The sequence below is a fragment of the Phocoena sinus genome, chromosome 15, assembly GCF_008692025.1.
Source record: "Phocoena sinus isolate mPhoSin1 chromosome 15, mPhoSin1.pri, whole genome shotgun sequence".
Classification (NCBI taxonomy): Eukaryota; Metazoa; Chordata; class Mammalia; order Artiodactyla; family Phocoenidae; genus Phocoena; species Phocoena sinus.
Genome location: NC_045777.1, coordinates 86,929,546 through 86,950,512, shown reverse-complemented (window position 1 = coordinate 86,950,512; position 20,967 = coordinate 86,929,546). Strand labels below are relative to the sequence as shown.

The window sequence follows — 20,967 nt, the reverse complement described above, 5'->3', positions numbered from 1 at the left end:
GCGTTTGGCTTCAGGGCCTGGGTCGCGGGGGGTGACCGTGCGGCCACATCCGTGTCCGGCTGCGCCCGCTCCCGGAACCCAACACTCGTCTCCTGATCGAGGTCAGTGTAAGACCCAGAGCAGGGGTGCTCAGCAAGGATCTGTTCAGTAAGTTTTCTAAAGAAAGGATAACAGGAATCTAGCCCCTGGCAGTCTGGAAGAGGAGGGGCGGGGCCCAGCACAGCGCCATCCTCGGGGGGAGGGGGCATCTCCAGTGCACCCCAGCCCCTGAAGCGGGGGACTCCACGCGCTGGAACGGGCCTGGGTGGTCAGGTAGGGGGCCCCAGGCGGCAGTGAGGGCACCGGAGGGCGGGACGGGCAGGCGCCAGTCTCCAGGACGAGCAAGTCTATCCAGGTGCTAAACCCACAGACAGCACTTGGGATCCCCCGGAGCCGCCAGCACAGAGGAGTCCAGCCTTGTTCCAACTGAGAGAGCCCTTCAGCTGCTGCCACTTAAATCTTTACTGAACTTTCCCCACAGTTTCCTTCCTTAAGAGAGTGATGCTTTAAAATGTCACATGTATACACTTAACGCGTCACACACGTAACATGTATGTTTAACACACACGTAACCTATGCACAGCAGCTCCACCTGTGTGCGTGACGAAGGCACGGCCGTGCCCACCCTATCCTCACCCCCATCCTCGGGAGGAATGGGTTCCCAGGAGCCCCCAGTGTGCAGGGCCAGCCCTGGGCCCCAGGCTCCCCTGGCCGGCCAGGCTTCCAGGGAAGGCCAAAGGGCGGGTGACGGACAGCAGGCCGTTGGGTTCACAGCCTTCCTCTGCACTGACCCCTTAGGAGCAGGCGTTCCTGGATCCGTGGGAGAAGGAGAGGACCAGGGAGGTGGAGGCTGCCTGGGTTTTCACTCGGGGGGGGGGGGGGGCCCTGGACTCCCTGTCGCCCTCCCGACCGTGAGGGGGTGATGGTGGGGCCACATCTCCCGGGACGCCTGTCCTCAGGGGGCCCCGTGCGGCTTCCTGGGAAAGCCGAGGATGCCCTCAGCTGTGTGGAGGACACTGACGCCGCAGTCACCGCGTGTGATGCTGGGAAACCGAGGCACAAGGAACGAAGGGCTGACCGTTCAGACACGGACGGCGGCGAGTGCAGCAGACCAAGGGGTGCGGCGGGGACCAGGAAGCGTTGTGAAGGGGGCGCCCAGAGGACCCTCGGCCCACAGCTTGAGGGCTGACCCCGCAGCGAGGGCTCAGCAGGTGCTGGCAGCTCCCCTCCTGCCTCCCCACGCGGCTCAGATGTCACTCCTCTGCTTTGAAACCTTGGAGGACTTCCTGCTGCTCACGGGAACATGGCCACGAGCCTCACCAGGGCCGGCGGGTCTGGCCTCTGCCTGGCCCGGCCGCCCGGCCGCCAGCGAGCATGTCCTCCCATGTGCCCTCAGCCCCACACACGGGCACCCACCCGGGAGCCCCCCAGACCTGCCCGGGCGCCCCTGCTGCACTTCGCACTGCCCGTCGTCACACACGCACGACCGTAGGTGTGTCCCCGCAGACAGCGCCAGGACAGGAGTGGCCTGCCGTCTGCTGAGACAGAGGGAGGCCTGGCTGTCAGCACCACCCGAGGAAGGCCGCTGAGCAAAGGCCAAACGGGGCAGCAGGGCCGTGAGCCGCGAGGATGGGAGGTGACTTGTGAAGACGACACCGGGGCGGGGGCAGCCCTGGGGACGGGACGTACCTGAGCGAGCTCACCTCCTCCCTGGAGAACAGGAAGCTCTGCTCGGCCGGGCCTGCCTGGGACTTCAGCATCTTCAGCTCCATCTCCAGCTGCGAGGAAGCACAGCAGGGGCTGAGCGCGGACCACAGGCCCTTGGAACCTGCGGGCGCACCCGCTTCCCTCTCCCCGGCGCCCCGCCCGTCGCCAGGCCTCCCGCAAACACATGGCCTCCCTGTGTTTTCCTTCTTGTCTCCAGAGCAGCAACAGACACGGTCACAGGGGCGCGTGGGGGGACATCAAGATCCGGGGAAAGGGGGCCGCGGTGGCTGGACAGAGCATGTTCTAGATGCACCGACGCTCTGATCGGCTTCAATATCTTGATATTTTATTTATCTTGTGACTTCAAATTCCTCTACAGGATGTCAGGCCACGCACAGACTGCTGAGAAGGGACCACGGAAGCGTGGAATTTAAGCTGCTCTAACACACGGTGGGGGGGGGCGTGGGGGCGACGGCGAGGCTGGAGGAGAGCAGGGAGGAGACTCCCGCGCGCACCCACGGGGAGGAGCAGAAACGGGGCGGGCGGCCCCGAGCGGGGCAGAGCGCTCTCCCACAGCAGCGCCCGCTGCCCTGGGCTCCGAAGGCCCCCGATGAGATGCCTGCATGCAAGGGCGCGGTGGGCCCCGGCAGCCGGCTGCAGGCTCGGTGCCACTGTCCTCACGCCGGATCTGGCCGTTCTCCAGTCCGCCCTCGGGGCCTCCCACCCCGCACCAGCCCAGTCCCCGCGTGTGGGTCACTGGGAGGAGAGAGGGCTGTCATCGAGCTCCGCTCTTCCTGGCCTGCGCCCGGCCACCCGCCTGCCCACCCTCTCAGCCCTGGTGTGCCGCCCGCCGCCGGCACCGGGGACTCCTGCTCTGCCGGCTGTCCGGCTGTGTCCTGACACCCCAGGGAGAGGCCCTTAACCTCCCACCTAGTTCTCCACCGAGCCCCCGAGGGGACAGGGGATGCGGGCAGGACCCCTCGTGGCGCCCACACCGGCCACAGGCAACAGCCGTGAGTGAGGCGGCCGGTCCCCAAGGCTGGGTCTATGGCCCCGGCTTCACCACTGTCCAGGCTGCATGGCTGACGACCTGCCCCTTAACCCGGGGCGGCCAAGAGCTCCCAGCTCACATCCCAGCACGTGCCCTGCATTGGTGGGAAAGGCGTCGTGACAGACAAGCAAGGACCCGCAGCCCTGGGCAGAGGGGAGGAGAGCGTCTCCTTCATCTGCCCTCCCGGCCTAAACGGACAGGCTGACGCCTGCAGTGCTTCCTTCTGGAAACGTTCCCTCCAGGCCATTCTTGGAAAGGTCCTCCTGGGGCGACCTGATTTAGGAATTCTTGGGCCCCAAACATCCGGTCTTTATGATGCCCCAATTAGTCATCAGGTCCCTGGAGGAAACCCTGCCCCTAAATGGGACCAGCGCACACCCGGGAGCCTGAAGCTTGAGGGCTGGAGCGGACACCAAGCACAAGCGCCCTGCGGACCAGCTCCCGGCGAACCAGCTCCCGGAAGAGCCTCGGCACAAGTGAGTTACACGCGGGGTCCGCACGCTCAACCCCTACTGCCTCTTCCGGTGCCGAAAGGACGCAGCCCAGCGCCCGCCTCGCCAGCTGCACCCCGATAGGTGGTGGCGGCGCTCTCAGCTGGGCCCCCCCGTCGGGGTGACGGCCTGCTTCACAAGCAAGCACCAAAGACGCCTGGGCAACGTGGCAACACGAGCAGAACAAAACCGTGCGTATTCGAGGAGAAGTGACCCCCACCGTGCCCAGTGGCCCCTAACCTCTACCTCAGATGAAGCTCCTCCCAGGAACCAAGCTGTCCCGGCGCACAGACACTGCCCTGCCACTCACCCCTGAGTGTCCAGGCCTGTCACTCCTCTCTGACACCACCCAGACCTCCTAGCTGGTGGCCAGTGGGTGGGCACCCAGGAAGCCCCTGCCCTCACTGTGTCCAGCCTCATGGCCACAGTCAAAGAGACCAGCAGAGACACGAACCTCACTGGGCCAGGAAGACTCTCTCCCGGGGACATAGGGCCCGACAGTCCAGTCTGGGCTGCTCTCTCTGTTTTTGGGGGCGGGGCTGACCTCCAGCAGAGGAGAGGCAGATACCCCCGGCTAGCACATGCCCGCACAGCAGAGCAGGACGGTGGTCTCTCCTGGAGATGCGTGGTCCCGGTGCCCTGGTGCCAGGCCCTGCCCGAGGCCCGGCGGCACCTTGTCCTGGATCCGGCGAACGCTTTGCAGCCCCAGGAGCTAAGGTTCAGGTGTCGCACGCAAACGGGTGCACGTGGAGAGGTCTCTCTCCAACTTCGCCCCGTCCCCTCCTGCAGCCTGCACCTCCCGGGCTCAGCTCACACATTCACCAGCTAGAAGGTCAACGCTCTTCCCTTCTCTTAAATTATTTCTTGTTACAAAAATGGAAGATTTCCTACACCTCGTTTCGTACGTTGAGTTTTTCACGGAACACATTTGGAGGTATTTCCAGACTAGCACAGAGGGAGCTTCCCTGCCGACCAACGTCTGACCTGCTTCCCACCTGGTGGCTCAGACACACCGGTCCCCGCGGTGTGAGCTGACCTGCAGGACGAGTCCTCAGAGCCACACGTCTGCCTGCAGTTCCATCCGATGTCACCACAGCCCTGGGGTTGTTACCACGCAACCCAGGGCAAAGCTGGCCTGCTGAGGCCGTGTTGTGGTGAAGGACAGGGCAGTGTCTACTGCAGGGCGCCGGCGCCGGGCCAAGCAAGGAGCACAGGCTGCCCGCGCTCAGAAGCCCCAAGCCCCCCCGACAGCTTCCAGGGAAGGGTTTTCAAAGACACCGTCAGGGGTTAAGGGTTGCGGGTGTCTGATCGGCTCGTGGACATTCTTCAGATCTGTTGGCGGGGGTAACTGGGTGGTATTTTGGGACCCAACATCATCGACCTTCTGCTTCCAACTGGTCTGGGGTCGACATGCTGGTGGTCAGCACGCGGTTAACTTCCTCTACCAGGCAGGGTTTTAATGTCTGCAAAACAACTCGAGGACTCGGCCCAGGATATTATCTACAGCCCTTGAGGAGGACCTAGAGGTCCCTGACTTCATTCCAGAGCTAACCTCTTATTATTATCTTGTCTTGCTTGACTGTTTTCCTTTGTTTCTGTATTTTCTCACTTTTCTGACTAAATTTGCGCTTTGGAACTTGGGGACAGCCTAGGAGGCTAAAGATCTTTTATGGACAAGAGGCAGTGGACCCGGTGGTGAGGGATGTCTGCCTCCCGGAAGGCGTGAAGCGTCCTGCTGGGTTTCAGGTTGGGGGCCCGGACGTCCCTGCTTCGGTGCAGAAAGGGCTCATCGTTCCCCAGGGACTCACTCACTGACTTCCTGTTTGTAACTGGGTCTGCTTCTGATGTCCTGTTCTGTTGACAAGAATCCTGGGATCCTTCCTCTCTCCCACCCCACCCACCCCACATTAAAATAAACCAAACAACCCTTTTTCACAAAACCAGGGCTGTGCAGAAGGTAAGGCCGAGGCTCCCAGGACTCGGCCGCGCGCAGAGCCGGCACGTCCTTCTCGACCCGCAGGCCCGTCCGGGGCCCTTCGTCTTTCCACCTCTTGCTGTTGTTGTTGTACACGGGAGTACTTTCTTCCCTTGTCTAACTTGCTGTTTCTGTAGATACAGGACTTGTCCCATTTCTGCACATTAATTTTGTTGCCCACCCGTTCACTAGGGCCTCAGGCTGACGGCGAGGCTTGTCGGCCGACCGTCTTAGCCCCGGTCACGCCCTCCTCCACAACGCAGGTACCTGGAGCTCTTCCTCTTGTCTCAGGTGGATGACTAGTGTCTCCAGAATACCAAGGTAAGGTTCTAATACTGCACATCTCTTTTGGAGTCGGGATTGATAGGTTATATTTCCCTAGAAAACTATTCATTTGGATTTTTATTTTAAATGGAGTTGTGACATAATTCTTAACTTTTTACGGAATTCATGTAGACCTAGTAATTCTTCCTAGGTTTGTCTCTCTTTTGTTTTCATTTCTCTTCCTTACTATTGAGGTGAAGCTTGCACACAGGGCGGTACACACCTTGTGAGTCCAGCTCAATGACTCTGCCCGTCCGTACCTGGGGAACCGCGTCCAGGTCAGATCAGAGACTCTGGCAGCCAGGACACTCTCTCCTGCACACACCCCTGCCCCGTCAGTAACTCCAAGCTAATTACTCGTATTTCGTCTTTTGGGTGGTGATCTTTCTACTAATTTTTTACTAGGATTGTGAATAATTAATATGTTTTACTGGTTTGTCCTCAAAGCACAGGCATTTGGATTTGTTATTTCTACCATTTTTCACTTTCTCATTAACTTCTGCTTTGAACTTTACACTACTTTTCCTTTACTAAGGTTTATTCTGTTTTCCAAGTTCTTGAACTGAGTGTTTAATCCATATATATTCACTCTTTCTTGTTCAATAACATAAATATTTAAACCTGTGATTTTTCTTCTGAGCACTGCTCTAGTTGTTTCCCACGGGCTCTGAAGAGTTTCCATTATGACTATTTTCTAGGTTTTATGCACTTTTGAATTGCATATCATCTTCTTTGACCCAAGCATTGTTTTAGACAGAGTTTTTTGTTCTATTTCTTTTTTTAGTTTCCAAGTGTTAGGAGCTGCTTCTTTTTTTAGTTGTGCTCTTAAATTCAAATTTCATCACACTGTGATTAGAAAAAGTTATCTGTCCTAGCTCTACCCATTTGAATTTATAAAGGTTTTCTTTATTACCTAATACATGATTAAGTTTTGTTAATGTTTTCCATGAGCCCTTTTTAAAGAGCGTTCTTTAGTTTCAGGGTTAAGAGTCGGGGGTGTGTGTGTCTGTCTCTCTGTATGTATCTGTCACAGATCTTGTATTTCTTGCTTTTACTTATCCTTTGCCCACTTGCTCTATCGGAGATTAAGAGGTAAAATAATTCTCCACTACTGGTGTCCTTGGCAATGTCCTGTTGAAGCTCTCCTCTTTTTTTGCTTTTCTGAACACAGGCGGTATTTTAGTTGACACAGATACTCATCTGTACCTTTACCGTCGAAAAGCACCTATCTCTGTTTTCTGCAATGCATTCTGGCTTGAACCGAAATCTAACTGCAATCAAGATTATGACCTCTGCTTTCTAGGTGTACAACTGCCCACAGGCCTTTGCATCCTATACTGTCCGACTTTTTTAGGCTTTACTTGGTAATCCAAACAGAAAGTCTTTCCCTTTTAACAGGTGAATTTAGCGCGTTTATATTTTGATAAAACATCTGTTTGGATTTATTTCTGGATTTGTTGTATTGTTTTCTGTTTCATAACTCAAAACGATTTTATTCTATGGCTTTTTTGTCCTGCTTGCCTTTGTGTGTGAAATTTTCTTGATACTTGGAAAGGTTTATATTTTTCATTCTAGTGGTTGTTTTTGTAACTTTTGACTTCCTGTAATACTTATACTTTGTTTCCAACCGTTCCTATCAACTTCCTGCACCAAGTACCTGACTAGTCAAACGTATCACCCTTCTCCGTGTTCACCTTTCTACACTTAAACACGCTTCTGATTGATGTCATCTTTAGACAGTACGTTTTGATCGTCAGCTTCTGATGAGAAAACCAACATTCTTACGTTTCCCAGCATCTTCTCCCTTCCCAGGTATCTTACTGACCACATCAACTCTAAGTCACTAGAATGTGGACCGTCTACACTGTACATTGGCTTTACCCTTCCAACCAAACAGACTCAACTCCTGCTGCGGTCCTCCCGGTGCCTCGCCTTCCTGACCCCCACCCCCGGCCCCCCCCCCCCCGCCCCTCTGGCTCCGCCCCGAGGTCTGCAGCTCCGGGTTCTTCTCTTCCTCTGGCCTCCCCTCCCCTCTTTGAGTGCCTGCACTTGGTCTCAGCTTCATGGATTCTACACGATTGCCAAGTCTTATTTCTTGGCAAAATGTTCAGGTACAATTCTCACCTGCTCAGTGTCAACTTTTTTTCTGTGAAATTTTTCCTGTTATTTGTTTTTCTACACAATTTTTGGTTTTATGAAACTGTGTGATGCTGCCTTTATTACTCACTGTCGATGATGAGGTTTATTCAGTCTGGCTTTGTACAAAGGCTACACCGAGGAAACCACGGGCGTCTCCTCTGACGTTAAATCCCAACAAAGGGCCTGGTGTGAGTTCCGTTCGCCTTCGCTGCCTCCCTCTGGCAAGAAGAGCGGACACTCTGCCTCCCGCCAGCTCAGGGGCATTGAGACCTCCCCCTCCCCCTCCCGTACCACCGCAGCCCCGCCCACCCCGCTGCCCCGCCAGCCTCGGCCCACGGCTCCTTCCCTGCACACCCTCTGCTCATTCCGGGCTGGGGGCCCTTCTCCTCCTCTGTGGAGGCTTGGGCTTTAGCTGTATTTCTTTTTCTGCCCAAATTTCAGTTTGCCTTTGTGGTTTTCACTCTTCTCAGTACTTCTGGATGGCTTCCGGGAGGGGAGAGGGAAATGCTGACCTTCAGCACAGCGTTCGAAGCAGAAAACCAGGCCCTTCTAGTCTGACCGGTAACCTTGAACTCATAACTAACGTGCCTTCAACTTTATCACACTCACGCCCATACTTGTACACACACGCTGACTGTGGCCCGCCCCTCCCCAGCCCCCCACGCGTCTCGGGGTGGGACCCCCTCAGGCCGGGCCTGGCTGCAGCTGGAAGCACGAGGGCTGGTTAGCGGCTGCCCTGACACAGGAAGAAGACAAGGGAGCACGGGAAACGCATCCATACCGCGCTCTGCTACTACCTATTTCGTACTTCACTGACAGCAGTCCGCATCTGAAGTTTGTTTTTAGAAAAAGAACACAAGGCCTAATTGGACCGCCTCTTCTGAGGGGCGCTGCTAAATGACCGAAGGCCGAGAGCTCCGCTGCGGTACCCGTTCAACAGCAGATTTACCTCCCGGTGGACAGCACTCCAAAGGAGCGTCTCCTGGGGTCATCTGCACCGCAGCCCACACTCCCGCCAGCTAGAGCCGCCTCCTCCCTGAAGGCCTCCTCTCCTCGTTTCCGAATTTCATCTCCATAATGAAACATACACTGCTATAAATTATTTTTCTTTTGTTTCCTCTTTGTCCTACATGTAGACACTACTGAAAACTGACACTTGTAAAACCATGTGCAGATGGGAAAGGAAGGGGACTCGACAAAGCGTTTGCTATCAGAGGGTGCTGGGTCTCACGGGCCAGCCTCACCCGGTGGCCAGGCCACGTGCACGGAGCAAAACCGCCACGGCCTGAATATCCCTCCCGCTCAACTCCGTCCCCTGAGGAAGAGCCCTGGGGGCAGCACCTGCAAAGGCCCCCCAGACTGGCCGAGGCAAAGGCCTTCCTGCCTTTCAGGACGTCTGCCACAGCGACCTCTCTAGCCCACTCCAAGTCTCCACGGCCATCGAGGACCCGAGGGCCCTTGAGAGCTGGTTCTCCTCGGAGGGATTGTCTGGGTCGACCCTGACCCTCCATCTGCAGCAGGGTTGGATCACAGGGCACCACATGTGACTAGAAATGAACCGAGTCTGTGCCTGTGGGGGAGACAGGCCACTATCTCTGGGGCAGCGGAGGTACCTACGCATGGAACGTCCTCCTGGGATGCCAAGGGCTGGCCCCAGGAGAGGTAAGAGCGGGCATGCAGGGAGGGGGTTCCAGATGGAGGAGGAGGGGCACCCAGTGGGACCCGGACCCAGAGGGCAAAGGCGCGGAGGCGTGAAAACCGGGAAAGTAGGAAACGTGCCAGAGTACACCGACTTTGGTTTCGTCAACTGATTCTTACGAATCTCTGTGCTGGGGCGACTCTAAAGCAGCAACGCACTGTCCAGCACCTTCTGGAAGAAGCGCTGGCGCTCCAGGGAGCTGGGGAAAAGCAGGGCCAGAGCAGACCTTTCTGGAAGGGCCCTGGGGAGGGGGCAGGACCCCCCGCGGCTGGGCTGCCTGCCAAGGGCTGCATGAAGGCTTTGGGTACCCCCAGCACCAGTCTCGCCCCCGAAAAGCCGCTCCCCGCCCCCGCCGCCTCGCCCCGTGCCCCACGCCGGGACAGGGAGTCGGGCCGCTGTGCAAACAGACCCCTCCGTGCCTCTTCACCTGGCCCACCGTCCCCCCCGGCCCCCCCAAGGCCCAGAGCGACAGCCACATCCTCCACGACACGGCGATGAGCCCAGGCCAGCCGGTGACTGTGCCCTGCCGGCCTCCTCGCTCACACCAGAGCCAGGCGACGGTGCTTCTGGCCGTGACGGGGGACCTGGGATACCACCGAGCCTCCCTCCTGGAACAAGCACTGAACAGCGGGCAACACAAACAGGATCCCAGAGAGACGGGGACCATGAGGCCGACCCGGCGCCCGGTCTGAGGAGAGTCCAGGACGCAGCACAAGCCGGGGGGAGGGGCAGAGCCAGGAGTGTGGGAGGCCGAGGCAGCCAGAGGCCACGGCACAGGGTGGGCAGGGGGCCCCTGAGGACCCTGCAAAGCCGACTTGCATACGCGGGAGAAACGAGGCCCTCGGGCCGAGGACTGAACCACGAGGAAGGACGAGAGGGACCAGTGCCTGCTCCCCACAGCCAGGCTGCAGTCTCTGGGTCCACGGGGCGCTGGGCAGAGCCCTCAGGAAGGCATGGTCACCCCAGCAGAGTGCTGCTCCGGCACAGCCCGGGCCCCGCGGGGACCTGCCGCCTGCACTGCCCTGCGTCCCTCTGCTGGAAAGGCCGCTCCCTCTCAGTGAGGACACTCACTCGCCGTGTCCTAAGACTTCAATGCTAACGGTCCTCAAGGAGAGCTCGCTAATACAGCATGACCTCTAAATAGAGACCGTGAACTTCAGTTTAATTCAAGAGGGTGGCCGCTCATGCCCAGGCGGGGGGCGGGTACCCAGTCCCACAAAGCAATAGCCAGTGTGGGGAGCAGGGGACGTGCTCTCCCCTCCCCCGACAGCGACTCTAACTAACACGGCCACTGCTGAGCACCGGGGCAAGGGTGCCTACGCACACGAGTTGCACACAAGTTCCACCACAGGAGCCCAGCCCCTGTCAAGCCCCACAGATGGTCATGATGGGGCTGAGGGCCCGGGCTTCCAGAGGTGCCCACACAGGGCCCTCATCCCAGGGATCCAGGCTGCTGCCTCCTCCCCAGAGCCCCCATGTGGCAGGGCTCCCAGGGCTCCCAGAGAAGACAGGATGCTGAGAGCAGAACAGAAATCCTCACAACACTGTAAAGCAACTATACTCCAATAAAAATTAATTAAAAAAAAAAACAAAACAGGAGGGGAATCCTGGTCAGAGCACACTGCCCTGCTCAGCTCTGGACCTGTCAAGCACCCAGGAAGGTCTCTGGAGGGGCTGCTGCTTCCTGGTGAGGGTGGGAGGGTCTGAAATAGACCTCCCTTGTCAATTTCCATCCCAGCCTAGAAGGACACACCGGTGCAACAGGCCGCAGGCACCCACCAATGGCTCACCCAGCTGCTGACCTGAGCTGGGACACACCTTCACCTCAGGAAAAAAGAAGCCTAGCTGCAGAGTTTTCACCCTAGAAGGCCATTTCTTGAGTCGGCACATTTGCTAAGAAAGAGACCTCTCACAAAATCCCTGGGGACCAGGGGCTGGAGAGATGGTCCAGGGTGGCTCAGCCACGTGTGCAGGGATGCTGGGAGCAAACCACACCTAGGCAAACGCGCGGGGAGGCCGTGAAGACGCTGTGAACTCAACAGCGCGGTGAGCAGCAAATCGTTCAACGCTGCACAGTAAGAAAGCGGGAGACGAGACAGCGCTATGCCAGAGAGGGTCCCGCGGAGACGCGAGGCATCCGCGAGCCACAAGAATAGGGTCCCCGTGGAGACGCGAGGTGCCTGCGAGCCACAAGCATAGGGTCCCCGCGGAGACGCGAGGTGCCTGCGAGCCACAAGAATAGGGTCCCCCTGGAGACGCGAGGCAGCTGCGAGCCACAAGAATAGGGTCCCCGCGGAGAGGCGAGGTGCCTGCGAGCCACAAGAATAGGGTCCCCCTGGAGACGCGAGGTGCCTGAGAGCCACAAGAATAGGGTCCCCGCGGAGACGCGAGGCAGCTGCGAGCCACAAGAACAGGGTCCCCCCGGAGACGCGAGGTGCCTGCGAGCCACAAGAACAGCCCGTGCTCAGAGCCGGGTGAGGGTGGGACGTCTGTCGTACGTGACTTCCCCCGTGGAATTATGCCCATGATTTTAGCAGATAAATTAGCCAGTTTCTAGTCTGTGGCTGCTACAGTTTTGGGGGGGGACCCTCTGGGGTTTTCAGTGTCCACGTCTCAAGTGCCCACCTTCCCGCGACCCCAGGTCACCCAGTGGCAGTGGACCTAGCAGCGGGGTGAAAAAAAAAACTTACAACGTGCAAGTAACAGGAAGGATAAAACACCCGGGAATAAGCTAACAAGAAACATGCAAGGCCACTGGAAGAAAACAGCCACACTCAAGTGAGGTCGTGAGAGAAGCTGTGGACACGCGGCCGCGTGGCGCTCCAGACGAGAAGAACAGGAAGAACCGACCCTGCAGGGAGCTGGCGCTGCCCGCGGGAACCCGTCCACGCAGCACGAGTCCGCCGGGAGGCCCACCTGAAACCTGGCAAGCGAGCTCTAGACCTTCCGTGGGACGGAAGGTGGGAGAACACCTAACAAGATGCTGAGAAGGAAAATGATAAAAGGTCGTGCTGTGTCCGGTGTGAAAGCCATGCGGAGGCCCCGGTGACAGCGGCTGCGACCTGTGCTCGTGCAGGGACGGCGGGCACTACCCCGCACCCAGGCCAGCCGTCATGCCGTCACCTCCGTAGGCGTGTCTCTAGGAGCCAGGCAGGGCCTCGCGAGGCAAAAGTTTAAATCACCCGCATTTTCTAATGAGACCTTTGCAAACTGGGCAAACCCCCAAAACTGGGTTCCCAGACTGGGAGACCCCGGGGACGCACTGCGTTCCTCCGCGCCCGTGTCCAGTGACTCAGCACACACTTTATCACCGCGTCCTGGTGCCGGCCCCGGGCGAGGCCCAGCCCCGCAGGTTAACAGGCGTAAAGAGGCAGCGTGGTGCCCACGGTGCTCTCCCAGGGTCTGCGCCCCACTGGCCACCTGCCTGCTCGCTGCAGCTCCCTCCACGATGACCACCTGGGGGGCAGGACCGAACTGAGACGATCCGTGTGCAGCACGCAGCCTGCAGTGGCTGCGGCGTCAGGCCCCAAACCACGCCTGTGCCGTGGACAACAGTGGTGGCGATGCTGATGGTCAGAGTGCACTCGAGCGAACGTGGTGGGACGACAGCGCGTCTGCACAACGGGGCAGCCGCAGGCACCGCTGCAAGGAGCACTTAGCTCCGTCCTGAGGGGGAAGCAGGCTCTGCGGGACCGGAGAAACATTCCAGGAGGTGGGGACAGCATGACGAAGGACATGGAAGGGTGAGAGGACGTCATGTGCTCAGCGACAGCAGAAGGGCCTGGGGGGCCCCGACAGGGAGGCAGTGAAGACATCCACATGGGAAGGTGGGGAGCACGGCCGGCCGCACATCACAGGAACAGCACAGGCTCCGTCCCTGGACACTGAATCCAACAGACCTGCCCCAAACAGGAGACGCATTTGATGCCGCCCCGCCCCGCGCACATGTTCACTCCCCTCCCGGGGGAGGAGCCTCGTCCTGAGACACGGGGGCCTCGTGGTGAGGCAGCCAGCCTCCAGCCGGCCTCCGCGGGGCCAGCGGGAGAAGGGGCCCACCTCAGAGGCTCAACCAACACGTCCCAGCAAGTCCCTCGGGTCTTTTCAAACACGTGCACTCACGCCTCTGTGCGAGGCTCCTGAGAAATCAGCGTTCCTCTCGGGGTTGAGGAGGGGAAGGCAGGTGTCCGGGATGGAAGAGGAGGCGCAGAGGCTCCCGGGCAGGGGACCCGGGGCTGCGGGAGGCCCACTCCTCATGGTGCCACTGGGCACCTCCCCCGATGAGCCTGACCCGCACTCCTGCCAAGGACGAAGTTCTGCAGTCCTGCAGGACAGATGCAGAGCGTGAAATGAGTCACCACCGCGCACAGAGGCGCTTTTAATAATTCACGGGAAGCAGCTGGCAGACTGTGATAAGGCCGGGTCCTCCAGCGGGGGGGGGCACACGGGCGATGGTTGCCAGCGTTGAACACTGGAGGCTCACACCCCCTCCTGGTGATTCACCGGCCCTCGACGCTGGCGTCGATGATGATGCAGTGTCAGCAAGGCCCACTGCGGTGGGCACAGCCCCTGGCAGGGCCACAGGTGGTCTCGCCACCATCCCTGTGATCCATGCTCCAGCCCCTCGGAGCCAGAGCAAGCGCTGCTGGTGCTTCTGCGGAAGGAAAGCCCGGGAGGCCTGCGCATTCCTGGACCCGCCTTGCGGGGCTGTCCTCAGGTGGCAGAACCTTGCTGTAAAGCGCTTGTCATCAGGAGGCCCGCAGCAGCCTCACCACGCGTAGCCACGACCACACTGCCCGCTTCGAGCTGCACCGAAGCAGGGGAGCAGTGGAGGACGGGAGATAGTCAGCCGGGCCGCACGTGCTCTGCTCCCTGTCTGGGCAGTGCTTCCGGGAGCCGGGCAGTGTTTCCGGGAGGGGCCCTGGGAGGCAGACAGCGGCGCGAGGCTGTGAGGGGCAAGTCCCCAGAGTCAGAAGACGAACATCCAGTCCTCGAACATCCAGTCCTCACTCCCTGAAGTTATAAAGTACTGCAGTACTCTTTAGAGTTAGGGTCGAGGGCTTCCCTGGTGGCACAGTGGTTAGGAGTGCACTAGGGTCGAGGGCTTCCCTGGTGGCACAGTGGTTAGGAGTGCACTAGGGTCGAGGGCTTCCCTGGTGGCACAGTGGTTAGGAGTGCACTAGGGTCGAGGGCTTCCCTGGTGGCACAGTGGTTAGGAGTGCACTAGGGTCGAGGGCTTCCCTGGTGGCACAGTGGTTAGGAGTCCACCTGCCAGTGCAGGGGACATGGGTTTGAACCCTGATCTGGGAAGATCCCACATGCTGCGGAGCAACTAAGCCCGTGCACCACAACTACTGAGCCTGTGCTCTAGAGCCCGCGAGCCACAACTACTGAAGCCCTTGTGCCTAGAGTCCGTGAGTCACGACTACTGAGCCTGTGAGCCACAATACTGAGCCCGTGATCCACAGTTACTGAGCCTGCGCTCTAGAGCCCACGAGCCACAGCTACTGAAGCCCTTGTGCCTAGAGTCCGCAAGCCACAACTACTGAGCCTGCGCTCTAGAGCCCGCGAGCCACAGCTACTGAAGCCCTTGTGCCTAGAGTCCGCGAGCCACAACTACTGAGCCTGCGTTCTAGAGCCCACGAGCCACAACTACTGAAGCCCGTGTGCCTAGAGTCCGCGAGCCACAACTACTGAGCCTGCGTTCTAGAGCCCGCGAGCCACAACTACTGAGCCCGTGTGCCTAGAGCCTGTGAGTCACGACTACTGAGCCTGTGAGCCACAACACTGAGCCCGTGATCCACGGTTACTGAGCCTGCGCTCTAGAGCCCGCGAGCCACAACTACTGAGCCCGTGTGCCTAGAGCCTGTGAGTCACGACTACTGAGCCTGTGAGCCACAACACTGAGCCCGTGATCCACAGTTACTGAGCCTGCGCTCTAGAGCCCGCGAGCCACAACTACTGAAGCCCATGTGCCTAGAGCCCGTGAGTCATGACTACTGAGCCTGTGAGCCACAACTACTGAGCCTGCGTTCTATAGCCCGCGAGCCACAACTACTGAAGCCCATGTGCCTAGAGCCCGTGAGTCATGACTACTGAGCCTGTGAGCCACAGTTACTGAGCCTGCGCTCTAGAGCCTGCGAGCCACAACTACTGAAGCCCCTGCACCTAGAGCCCGTGAGCCACGACTACTGAGCCCGTGAGCCACAACTATTGAGCCCATGTGCCTAGAGCCTGTGAGCCTCAACTACTGAAACCCGTGAGCCACAACTACGGAAGTTCGTGTGCCTAGAGCCCGTGCTCCGCAACAAGAGAAGCCACTGCAATGAGAAGCCCGTGCACGGCAACCAAGAGTAGCCCCCGCTCACCACAGCTAGAGAAAGCCCGCGCGCAGCAACGAAGACCCAACGCAGCCATAAATAAATTAATTAAAAAAAGAAAAGAAAAAAGAGCATGTTTAGTTAAAAAAAAAAAAGAATCAAAAAAATCCTTTTGGGCTTCCCTGGTGGCGCAGTGGTTGAGAGTCTGCCTGCCGGTGCAGGGGACGCGGGTTCGTGTCCCGGTCTGGGAAGATCCCACATGCCGCGGAGCGGCTGGGCCCGTGAGCCATGGCCGCTGAGCCTGCGCGTCCGGAGCCTGTGCTCCGCGACAGGAGAGGCCACAACAGTGAGAGGCCCGCGTACCACAAAAAAAAAAAAAAACTCCTTTCTGCAGCCATGGCCGGCCTGACCTAATTAGGGTGAGGCGTGTCAACAATACAACTACAGCCAGGGATGTCTTTCCTTGTGATATCAATTGCATTTAAAGAAAAAAACATGAATTGTGCTCACACTTACTAATTATGTTTGCTAATTATCAACAAAAAGTCAGACTGCCTTTATCTTGTCATCTGCAATTAGCTAAAGATACTTAAATTTTTCTTTTTTCCTCTCTCCTTTCCTACCTAGTGAACTGACTCTGGGCCAGCAAACAGCAGGCCAGCAGCTGCAGGTGGAGAGATGCTACAGGAGCCGGGGCCCCGTTCGCAGCTGTCCTGGACAGAGGGCCTGGGGTTACAGTCAGCAGCCCCTCACTGTCCAGACCCAGAGGAGCCCCGCCCTCCTAGCACCAGAGATGCTCCCAGTGGCACCAAGGCTGTCACTGGAATGGGTGGGAGGGGTGACTGTGCCCGCCCCCCCGGGTCCCACAGTGCACTCTGGGCCACTGTCCCCCTCTTCAGTTTCTTACTTCTCCATCCCCTCAGGGGTTTACATGAGAGCAGAAACCTCCCCCTAACCAAATGCATGCATTTTCTGGGTAATCTCACTCCCTGAGGGCTTGACTACGGACCTGTCAGGCTTCCAGCTGCCAACCCCTGCACCAGCCTGCCTAGCCTTTATCTCCTCGGGGGCTGCAGGACCCCCCTGGAACCAGTCCGGGAGGGAGAGCAGGGGCTCACACAGGCTCCTGGACTGAGTGTGGCTCACCTGCATTCCTGGGCCCCGGGCACCGCCATTTCTCATTTTCCCTTTAACTCAGAAAAAGAAGAGAGAAGTGAAATAACACGAAATAAGCTAAAGATGAGACCATCAAGGGCAGAGATTAGACCCAGAGAATGAACTTGAGGACACAGGGAGGGGGAAGGGTAAGCTGGGACGAAGTGGGAGAGTGGTATGGACATACATACACTACCAAATGTAAAATAGACAGCTAGTGGGAAGCAGCCGCACAGCACAGGGAGATCAGCTCGGTGCTCTGTGACAACCTAGAGGGGTGGGATAGGGAGGGTGGGAGGGAGGAGATGTGGGTGTATATGCATATGTATAGCTGATTCACTTTGTTATAAAGCAGAAACTAACACACCATTGTAAAGCATTTATACTCCAATAAAGATGTTTAAAAAAAAAAAAAAAAAGGCGGAGATTAAAAACCTGTCTGAGGAGACAGCTACAGCCCAGACCCAAAAGCAAGCAAGAAAGAACCAGCGTAAGGGGCCCACAGCGCCTGGCTTGTGCACACGAAGGCCACCGGCACCTCATCTCCGCACATGGCCGAGTCAGCTCAGGCAAGGCCAGGCCCCGCACTGCTGCCCGCCTCTGCAGGGTCAGTACCACTGGGACAAGGCACGTTTCATTCGAAGCTCCCCATGGAGCACGGTCCCCAAGGTCCCCCAGTGGCCTGGGGGAGGGGCCTTGCACCGAGTCTGGGGACACCAGGCCTGCCGGAGGCTCTCCACCCTGGCTGACATCAGACTTGCCCAGGAAGACATGAAATGACACCGCTGCCCGGGCCCACCCCCCCCCCAACCAGTTCTAACTTAGTCGGTCTAGAGGAGGGACCAGGTGTCAGGATTTCAAAGCCCCTGGGTGATTCACACAAGGGACGGAAACTATACGGGTTGAAACTAAAAAAAAGCACAGACTGGAAGGCACACAGCCTTGCGGCCCCGCGTCCCTCGGGGTGCCCCGGCCTCCTCAGCTCAGTGCCCACCCTGGCCTGAGGGCCAGAGCCAGTGGCCAAGTGCAGCAGGGTCTGTCCTCCCTCTTGCCCAGGAGGCACCGGCTCCTATCCACAAGCCCCAGGGCCGGGGAAGGGCCGAGGCATCAGCTCCAAGGCATCTTCACTTCTCAGCCTTGAGGCCTCGGGCATCAGATGCCCACGCACCTCCTCCTGCCTCGTGCACATCACGGAAACACGGCCCGAGGGCACACGCCAACTCAGGCCAGCACCGAGGGGGCGACAGAGGAGACACAGATCACTGAGTCCTCAGGACCTCATCAAAAGGATGCATCAGGCTTCACGGACACCCCCCCCCCCCACCCCGGGCGGCAAAGCCCCCTCGCCCCCTCCCGCCCCGGGTCTGGAGGCCAGGCAGCTGCGCCCCCTCCCTCAGCCAGCACGCAGTCAGGCTGCCTTCCCACCTCTAGGACTTCTGCAGGCCCAGACGTGCCCCTGCTGCCCCAGGAAACAGCTCTCGGAGGCTCACTGATGAAATCCCATCACCGGGAAGCTCTGGGCTCCTCTCACGGCTGCCCTTACACACGGGACCTAGGGTCCCTCGCTGGACATGTCCTTCTCTGACTCTGAGTGGAACTGCCCCCCAGGACAGATGCCTGGGACTGGAGCAGCCAGGCAGGGCTTGGCCCGCTGGGTACCTACCCACCGGGAACACCCAGGTGCTTCCCGGCCTTGACTCGGGGACTCCGGACGCCCAAAAGCCCCCACAGCCCAATGTACAACTGCCTCGCAGACCGCCACGCTTCCCCCGAACCCGCGCTCCCCGATCCTCCCATCCCACCCCACCCCCGATTCCTCACCCAGCCCCCGACACTGAGGGTCGCAGCAGCGGTGGACAGACCAAATTCAAGGATGTGTCTCTTCCACCCGGCGGTCATCCCCACTGTGCATGCCCACAAGAGGCGGGGCTGGGCGGTGCCGACACCGAGACAGGAGCCCGACTCCAGCCACCAGTCCCAGTGCCCACGGCAGCTTCCCGGGTGCCCCCAACCCGGCTGGCGTGTGGCCCAGGCACAGCAACCCGATGACGTGAGCAGATGCCCCTCCCCTCCCCACACCTGTGGCCCTCCTGTGCCCGGGGCTTCATCCCCTCAGCGCCCAGACCAGCGCCAGAGTGGCTCACGGTTTGTACAGGATGAGGATGCCAGAAAGCCGAGTCCCTCTGTCCCCCAGTGGGTGGTAAGGACCCTCCAGGTACGGGGGCGCCAGCCAGGGCTCCGGGGCCGTGTCTGCATGCGCCCAGGTGAGGGCTCCCCCGGCTGCACGGAGGGCGGGGCGGACGTGATCTGACATCAGAAGTCAGCGCACAGCGACAGCAGAGAAACAAACGTGCTACAAAGTAGCCACGCGAGGCTGGGGAGCCCTGTGCTCAGTGCGCACACGCTCCAGGGCCCGTGGGGTCAGAGTGGGGTCAGCGTGTCGTGTGGCTGTGACCTGAGCAGGAGCTGCACCGCCGTCCCCACCTTAGAGCCGGCTGGGGGGAGCCCCGCAGTCTGTACCAGGGGTGGAGGGGGTGGGTGTGTGGCCTGGGCCACGGCCTGCAGGGCAGGTCCCGACGCTCTAAGGTACCCAGGCCCTGGGCTTCCCTTTGGCCACAAGGGCCACCAACCAGGCGTGTGCCTCAGGTACTCACCATGTCGGCTCTTTGTTTCTGGCCTCCCAGCTCCTCCAGGGCCTGTGACAGCTGAGCCTTCAAGACAAGACAGAAAGTGGGTCAGTGGGCTTTCTCCTCCTGGGGCTGAAGCGACCACAGCTCCCCCATCTCTGCCACATCCACTGCTGCTGGGGGAGTCCCCGAATTCCCACTGTTTGGAAAGAGGGGCAGCAGGAACATGATAACTCGCCAAGTCCGCCCCAAGCCTGCCGCCTGAAGGTGAGAGAGATTCGGGCTGGAGTCTTAGTGCCCCTGGCAAGAGGCCAGGGACCGGGCCACAGTCCAGGAGGCAGGAGGCACTGACCAACCACAGCACTCCTCAAGAGGGGACCAAGACAGCGGGGGTGGGACACAGTCGTCGAGCCGCAACGAGCCGGCAGAAGCCATCTCTACCCAGAGGACTACAGTATGAGGTAATGGGGACCACTGGGGGCTGGTGACGCTCGTGTCTCCATCCGTGTGAGATTCATCAAGCTGACACTTCCGACGTGTGCATCTGTGTGTGTGTGTGCGCACGTCATACTTCAATGATAAAGGACATTTAAAGTACACCCGTGCTACCACCCAGGAGGACAAATTAGGGACAAAGGGAGGGTGGCTCTGCTACATAAAGGAAGCCGACAGTCAGACAGCAAGGCTGTCAGCAACGCCCACGACGGCCTCCGCGCCGAGACCCTAAGAGTGCAGGAGGGCCCTCGGCTGGGGTGGCGGAGGGGAGTCACGACAAAGCCCAGCAGGTAGAGGGGCAGGACTCCGAAGGACGGAGGCGTGACTAAGAGGCTGGATGGGCAAGGGCAGCTGGCCGCGGGGGAGTCCCTGCACGGGGAGGCGACAAGACGTTCCTCAGGGCAAACCCACGGCGGGGAGCACTGCCACCCCAGCTCCTCCGGGAAGTGGGGGCGCCCTGGCTAGGGGTGCAGGGCACCTGGCAGCATCCAGGAGAGGCTCTGCGCCGGGGAAGGACCCCCATAAGAGCCCATACAGGGGGTCTCCAGGAGAGAAGATGAGGGTGGGGCGGCGGGAACGGGCCCTGCCGAGTGGGCCGCCCCACCCATGAGCCGCAAGCCTGCAGCGTGGGCGCCCTGAAACGTGACTTCCTGTCCTTCACACAAAGCTCTGGAGAGAGGCTCAGAGGGGACGTGAACAGAGCACAGCCTCCGTGCGGGAGAGACCAGACCCAGGCCCCCGCAGCCCCCAGGGCTCCGGGAAGCCTTCTCCGGGGACAAGATGAAGCAACGGGCGCTGGATTTACCCTCCCTCCTGAACCAGCCAGAAAACCAGACGAAACCCCGGGAACAGTGGATTCCCGGCATCCACGACACGCAGGCAGCACAGGGCTCGGATCCGAGGGAAGGAAACAGGGGAGGCGTGGCCCCCACCGCGCCGGCTCACAGC

General features: G+C 59.4%; 1 protein-coding gene across 1 annotated transcript in view; it reads right to left on the bottom strand.

Annotated features, from left to right (window-relative positions):
• The window catches only part of MAD1L1 (mitotic arrest deficient 1 like 1), a 311,083-nt gene that overhangs the window by 102,023 nt on the left and 188,093 nt on the right, over positions 1-20,967 (bottom strand). The window contains 2 exon segments of the mRNA XM_032605902.1: positions 1,729-1,817; positions 19,552-19,608. Coding sequence (XP_032461793.1) covers positions 1,729-1,817; positions 19,552-19,608 — 146 coding nt within the window.